The 7505-nt window shown below is 53.4% G+C and overlaps 1 protein-coding gene across 2 annotated transcripts; it reads left to right on the top strand.

Moving 5' to 3' along the window:
• Positions 1–2111: 2111 nt before the first annotated feature.
• EPHX3 (epoxide hydrolase 3) lies at positions 2112–6969 on the top strand. 2 transcript variants are annotated; one of them, XM_061150016.1, is made up of 8 exons: positions 2112–2358; positions 3134–3560; positions 3774–3859; positions 4272–4429; positions 4528–4656; positions 5858–5961; positions 6040–6176; positions 6274–6969. In XM_061150016.1, the coding sequence occupies exons 2-8, from the start codon at positions 3318–3320 to the stop codon at positions 6497–6499; spliced, it is 1083 nt and encodes a 360-aa protein (XP_061005999.1). In that variant the 5' UTR covers positions 2112–2358; positions 3134–3317; the 3' UTR covers positions 6500–6969. The 2 variants fall into 2 exon arrangements, with proteins under 2 accessions (XP_061005999.1, XP_061006000.1); XM_061150017.1 differs by having other exon boundaries at positions 3286–3560.
• Positions 6970–7505: the final 536 nt, after the last annotated feature.

Consider the following 7505-nt stretch of genomic DNA (forward strand, 5'->3'; position numbering starts at 1 on the left):
CTTCTGCTCCACACTCTTCCCCACCCTTTTCCCCTCCGACAGCACTTCCTTATAAACAAACCACTGTGCGGGTTCAAGTGTGACTTATATTTTGGTTCCATGGGGTTTCTTCCTTCTCATCCCACTCCCTCATTTTTCGTTCCGTGTTTTGTTTCAGAAACTTCCCCAGGCCAAGTCTGTTTAGCTGGAGAAACGGTTATGTCTGCACCTTCCTTCTAAAGATTTAACTCTGCCATGGCCCTCTCCACACCTCCTTGAAGGGTGTTTCTCTAACTGGGTTGTAATTAGAACTTGGATCTACTATTTAATTTCTCTGGCCATTTCCCAATCCCTCCACAGTACTAGAAATCTTAGTTCTATACAAGAGTAAGAGGTGTGTACGAGCCCATACTGTACTGTATGCACGGATCGCTTGGCCAATAATTATGTCAGTGAATCTGAGACTTGTATTAAACACTTTAGACATTTGTAGAAGGGAATTCGTAGACTTTTCACTTATATACTAAAAGTTTTTTTTTTTTTTTTTTTGTGCAGTTCTCATTGCAAAAATAAACATTTGTACTGAATATAAAATTATCATCCTGTGACTCCTGCTGTCTTTTTAAGGGTAGAGCTTGGGAATGGGTGTGGGTAGGGGGAATGTAGGAGTCAGTGTTCTGCAACAGCAGAAGAAGGGAGATCCACAAATACCCGCCAGCCATGGCTGGTGTATGCAGCAGCCAGGTTAGAGGCCTCAGGAGGAGGGATTCCTGGATCAAGTGGTTGGAAAATTGATTTGATGGAAAATGTAAGTGAAACCAAAGCCATGATACAGGCTAACTGTGCAAGAAAAGGTGGGTGATAAACGCAAGGTGAACAAATGTTTGTATAATATACGCAATGTAATCATAGATCTCTGTTGGGCTCTGAGATGAATTGTTTACTGAAACAGAACCACATAAACCATGATTTCCCTTTAAATAGGAACCTATGTGGTAATATCACCAAGAAAAACAAGGAATGGTCCTATCTGAACACTGAATGAGCTTAAGTATAGAAGGAAAAAACTAGGTGTATAAAATGTTTTCCATGAGAAACCAAGAAACTACACTGGTTTGACAGTGGCTGATACACATCCCCACAGTTGCAACGTGCCTGTTCACTTGCCTACACCATCCCCAGCCCTTCTCTACTGGATGCTGTTTTAAAGTTTGCCCTTCCTTCCCTAAATTTGGATTTTTATTACAGATCTAAAGCTCTTTTGATTTTATACTGATTGAATCACTACTGCAGTATTTGATTAAAAAAAATAAATTGGGACCTATGAACTTAATATGGTCCCAGGACAAGTACAATGTTGAGCAGCTTTGACAATACAAAGGCAAGGTTAACTGGTAGATGTAAGTGAAGATTTGGTGATGATGTTCGGTAGCTAAGCTCTGTCCGACTCTTGTGACCCCGGGACTGTAGCCCACCAGGTTCCTCTGCCCATGGGGTTTCCCAGGCAAGAACACTGGTGTAGGTTGCCTTTTCCTTCTCCAGGGGATCTTACCAACCCAGCGGTCAAACCTGCATCTCCTGCGTTGACAGGTGGATTTTACCACTAAGTCACCACGAAAGCCCTTGTAAGAGAGGATGAGAGGTGACAAAATGCGGTAAAGTTAGAGGAAACCAGTAGGAAAACTAAACAGGGATACGGCTCCTGCAGTGGTGGTGACCATGACGGTCAATGCCCCAAATTGGTAATCAAAAGATAAAACCACATAAACACATTTAGAGATAGCTATTAATAAATATCGAAAATCATCCCAAAGACTGCCTCTGGTTGGAGGAAGAGGTGGAACCTAAGACTGAGGTTTTTCTCAAGTCCTTGATTGCTGTTGAGTCAGCTGTTAGGCTTCAGGCAAATGACTTAATACTAGAATTTCAGGTTTTTGGTTTATAATGCAGGAAGGTGATAGTATCTACACTTAATAGGATTATTATCAGGGTTAAATAATGAGTAACTTTGAAATGTTTAGGATCTTGGGAGGAAGATTGCAAAACTGGAGGAGGAAGAAGCTACCCTCCCGGGCTTCTCGTCCAACCCTGCTCTGTTTCCTCTTTTGACCAGAGCCTGAGTGATTCGACCAGTCCGGTTCTCCAGCGCCCGGGCCGGCCTGCACTCTAGGCGTTAAGCTCCGGTCTTCTTAGGTCACCACTGGCTGAGTCCCGGGCTCAGCAACTGCGGATTGGCTCCGGGGCTACCTGTAGCCTGCACATCAATAACCGCTGCTACCCAATCACAGGCGTGCAGGGGCGGGCCAACGGATCCGCTGGACCAACTGGAGCCGGCTCGGGGTCTGCGCCGCTGGACCACCGTTGGAACCAGAGCTTAGTGTAGGTGCTGCTAGGTCTCTCGGAGGCAGACCGAGGGGAGGGTCGCGCGCTCCAGGGAGGGGAGCTCCCGGGAGATGAGGGTAGAGGCAGAAGCTTCCGAGGCCTCCTTGGGCCGCGGCGACAGCCCGCAACTCCCTCCTAACCTTCGCCATGGCACTACCTATCCCCCTTCTTCCGCTTCCGGGCCCGCCTGACCCGCCATATTAGGTTCCGACCCCGCCCCTCCCGCCTCATTGGCCCATAACCAGGCCGACTCGCAGCACATTGGTCCATCCCTCTCACCGAAACCATCCAGACCCTTCCTCGGGCCTTCTCCGCCGAACTTAGGTCCCGCCTTTTCCAGGCTCCATCCTCATTCCCAGCCTCCTAAGCCGCGCCCCTGTCCCATATAACGCTCTTAGGCCTAGTTGGGGCCCACCTTTCCGACTAGTAGGCCGCACTTACTCTGCATTGCCCCGCCCCTTTGCCCCAGACCCCACCCATTTCACCCACAGCGCCTCCTGTGTTCTGTTCATGCAGGACCCCAGTCTCCCTCTAGACTTTAGATCCCGATCACCCAGCCAACTCCGGCGTCCTACTAGACCCCTGCCCCTTAAGACTCGCCTAAGCCTTTATAGATCCCTCCCACAGCCCGAGCCTTTAGCATCCCTTCTCCCCAAGGCTCCACCCCAACCACCTGAGTCTGGTCCTCGCAGCCTCCTCCCCCGCACCTCGAGCCTTGCTCCCGGCCACTGTCGCGCCCAGGTGTTTATCTAACACTTAGTTGAATTGTAAGCCATGGCAGTTTCGGTCTGAGCCGCCCAGCTCTTCTCTCGGTGCGTTCGGCAAACCCCGACGATACGGAGGGGCTCCAGACCAAAGGCGGCGGGCTCGCCAGCCCAAATCCCGCCTCGCTGCTGCAGCCCGCGCCCCCCGCCCATACCCCAGACGGCAACGCGGTAGTCCCGGGACGCGGCGACATGCCCGAGCTGGTGGTGACCGCGCTACTGGCGCCCTCGCGCCTCACTCTGAAGCTGCTTCGTGCCTTTATGTGGAGCCTCGTGTTCTCGGCGGCACTGGTGGCTGCAGCTGTCTATGGCTGCATCGCGCTCACGCACGTGATGTGCCGGCCGCGACGCGGCTTTTGCGGGCGCCCCCGGCACACCCCACCGGTCTGCTTGAGCGACCCCACGCTGGGAGAGCACTGCTTCCTGATTCTTAGGGTGAGTATGTTGGGGGGGGGGGGGTGGGCAGGAGGGGGCGCCGTCACCGGGCTTTCGAGGGTCAAGGATCCTGGGAGGCCGGCTCTTGTTGGACCGGTGCGGAGTGGCAAATGGTTGAATCCAAGTCTGAGTACGCATGTGACCTGGGAGAAGGGAGGTGTTCAGGCCCGGGGAAGAGGGGTTTCCCAGGTCTCAGACTGTGCCCTCCCCCAGAGCTCGGGCCTGCGCTTGCACTATGTCTCTGCTGGACGCGGCAAAGGGCCCCTCATGCTGTTTCTGCATGGCTTCCCTGAGAACTGGTATGTTGGAGGCCCAGGGTCCTGAGCCGCACGGGACCGGATGCGGGAGGGGGTGGGGTGGGGCCGGAGATGTGGAGCTTGGACCACTAGAGTACTGAGGAGGCGGAGACAGGGCTGGGTAAACTGGGAGCCCCTAAGGCAAAGTATATCAGGCCTAGACGGGGTCCTGGAGGACAGGGGTCCACACGGAGATAGATGGAGACAGGAGGCCCTGAAGCGATGGGACGCAGAAATATCCATGTTGAGGCTGCCCAGAATCCAGGGCGCAGCTGACCTGCTGTGGTTCCCCATCCTCCCTTCTGGGAAGTCCTGAGCAGGAAAGTGGGGGTCACCCCAGGGTCCCTGCTGGGCGTCATGCAGAGGTGCTGCCCTGGTACCCTGACTCAGCCTCCCTCCCTGGCCCGCCTAACAGGTTCTCCTGGCGCTACCAGCTCCGGGAGTTTCAGAGCCGCTTCCACGTGGTGGCTGTGGACCTGCGGGGATACGGCTCCTCCGATGCGCCAAAGGATGTGGATTGTTACACCATCGACCTGCTGATGGCAGATATCCAGGATGTCATTCTGGGCCTGGGTAGGGAGGTGCCCCCATCCCAGCCCTGGCCCCCCTCACCCCTGCCTCACCTCTACCTGACATCTGCCTTACACAGTTTCCTCTGACCTCCCCGCCAGGTTATTCCAAGTGTATCCTCGTGGGCCATGACTGGGGTGCACTCCTAGCCTGGAATTTCTCCATCTATTACCCATCCCTGGTGGAGCGAATGGTAGTGGTCAGTGCTGCCCCCATGTCAGTGTACCAAGGTGTGTTGGGGAGTCCTGGATGCTGGAGTGTGCTTGTGTGAAGGGGTGTGTATGTCTGTGTCAGCACCTCTCTGTCCATCTCCCGGGGCTGGGGGCACAGCGGTAAACCTGGTTCCTTCCCCCATGGTGCTCGCAATCTATAATCTGTGACAGTACACCTAGGAGTAATCCACATTTTTGTGAGCAGTTGCAGGTTGCAATTGCTTTTTTCCCCCCAAGATCTACTATTTATTTATTTTAATTTTGGCTGTGCTGGGTCTTCGTTGCTGCACGTGGGCTTTCTCTAGTTGCGATGGGCAAGGACTACTCTTTGTTGCGTTTCACAGGCTTCTCATTGTGGTGGCTTCTCCTGTTGCAGAGCATGGGTTCTAGGTGTGTGGGCTTCAGTAGTTGTGACATGTGGGCTCAGTAGTTGTGGCTCCCAGGCTCTGGAGCACAGGCCCAGTAGTTGTGGTACTTGGGCTTTGTTACTCCACAGCATGTGAGATCTTCCCAGATCAGGGATTGAACCCATGTCCCCTGCATTGCAGGGTGCCTTCTCAACCACTGGACCGCCCAAAAAGGCCCTACAATTGCTTTGACAAGGAACCTGCATAGAGTAACCTACACAAGCCTCCTGGGCTTATGAAAATATTATCCCATGGTCCAGTTGGGGAAACAGAAGCAACTACAATAACATTTGAGGTGTCATTTCTCTGGCCACCTAGTGTCCATCACATCACCTAATTTTAAATCCCAGAATTGTAGTCAGAGCCGTATTCTCTCTCACTCTTTTTTTTGTTGTTTCTTATCTGTCTCTGTCTCCAGCTTCCTGAGGGCATGAGAGTTTTGTCTGTTCCATTCACTGCTATATCTTCAGAGTCTAGAACAAGGCCAGTGGGTGGTCAATAAATGTTTGCTGAATGAGGCAGGAGAAACGCATTCAGACATGGCAGGGGGAGTATGCCAGTGGCTCAGGGACCTCCCGGGGACTGTGGAGGAAAGTGCCCCCGTTCTGTGGGCACAGCGACCACTTAGGAGAGAGACAAGCTGGTGCCCTGGTCAAGAGGACCATTGAGTGTCCCCACAGGCTCAGGCAGGCAGCTGTGATATTCCTGAGTGTTGGCATATCTGTGTGCATGATCTGGGTATGTGTCAAGCGCAGAGGTGTGGGGCCCGCAGAAACCCAGGCCTCACCGCTGCCTTCCTCTCCCCACCCTAGACTACTCTTTGCACCACATCGGCCAGTTCTTCCGTTCCAACTACATTTTCCTGTTCCAGCTTCCCTGGCTGCCTGAGAAGCTGCTATCCATGTCTGACTTCCAGGTGCAGTAGGGTGAAGGCCCAGGGCTGGGTGGAGGGTCGTGGGTTGGGACTGAAACCGGCGTCCTGTTGTGTGCCCAGATCCTTAAGACCACCCTCACCCACCGAAAGAGGGGCATCCCACAGTTGACCCCCAGTGAACTTGAAGCCTTCCTTTATGACTTCTCACAGCCTGGTGGCCTCACTGGGCCCCTCAACTACTATCGAAACATCTTCAGGTGAGGACCCAGGTCCTGATAAGCTCAGGAGAGTTGTGGGCGTGGGGCTAGGAGTGGGGCAGCCATCCTTCTGCCTGTCTGTCTGTCTTGATCACAGGACCTTCCCCCTGGAGCCCCAGGAGCTGGCCACACCCACACTGCTGCTATGGGGGGAGAAGGACCCCTATTTTGAGCAAGGGCTGGTAGAGGCCATCAGCAGCCGTTTTGTGCCAGGCCGGCTCGAAGCCCACATCCTGCCAGGCACGGGGCACTGGATCCCCCAGACCAATCCTGTGGAAATGCACCAATATATGTGGGCCTTCTTGCAAGACCTGTTGGACTGATGGCCCTAGCTCACTGGCCTGAATGCACCCAGGAGTTCTCACACTGGCTTGCATGCTCCCAGGTTGTATATATACGGATGGACTCTTGATGCACATGGATGAAACTCCTAGACTGCACACAAGTGCTTCTGTGGTCACCCTCAGCTGCACCACCCTCATATGCTCGCATACCGGCAGGCATGTGTGCACGTGTGAGCAAGCACTTTGACCCCAGGGAACCAGGTATGCCTCTCTGTGGAGCCAGATACTGAGTGTCGTACTTCTCCTCTCCATGAGACCCCACCCATCTTGCCAAAGTCGAAGCCCAGAGCTGCGTTGACCATGAACTATGACCTTTCTGTCCCTGGCTTCCACCGCCAGTCTGGAGTCCTCAGCTAAATGCTGCTCTGTCCAATACAGCACTTGTAGCCACGTCTGGCTACTTCCATTTAAATGCAAGTTAATTAAAATTAAATACGATGAAAAATTCAGTTCCTCACTCACACTAGCCATATTGTGAGCCCGTCAAGGGCTCAGTTGAAGCAACATAGAACATTCTAATGGGCAGTGCTGATGAGCTTGTTCCTAGCTTACGAACAGGGGGCCTCCACACCTGGCTTCTGACACCTCACTGAGGAAGGACCCTCACAGGCAGGTAGGTGGAGGTCTGGACTCCTCTCCAGCCAGGCCCTGGGTAAACGCCCATGATCTCCCTCCCGGTCATGACTCCTGGCCTTGTGAGGTCAAATTCTCCCGCCCCAGCCTGGGAAAGATCCCTGGGATCTCTGTCTCAGATCTATGGGAAAACAGCTCTTGGCTCTGTTAGGATAAGTGAGATTGTGGACTCAGCACAGGAAGGGACCAGTTCCCTGAATAGCCATCTGGGGTGTCAGGCCTGCCTCCCCAGTTCCTGGATTCTTCTGCTCCAGATTAACCAGAGTTTCTGGGGACTCCTGGCTCCAGCCTCTGAGTGAAGGTCATACACGTCGAAGGTGAACCATCCAGCCCCAGGATGGTCACAGCATTA

Source organism: Dama dama, chromosome 9 (genome assembly GCF_033118175.1).
Source record: "Dama dama isolate Ldn47 chromosome 9, ASM3311817v1, whole genome shotgun sequence".
Classification (NCBI taxonomy): Eukaryota; Metazoa; Chordata; class Mammalia; order Artiodactyla; family Cervidae; genus Dama; species Dama dama.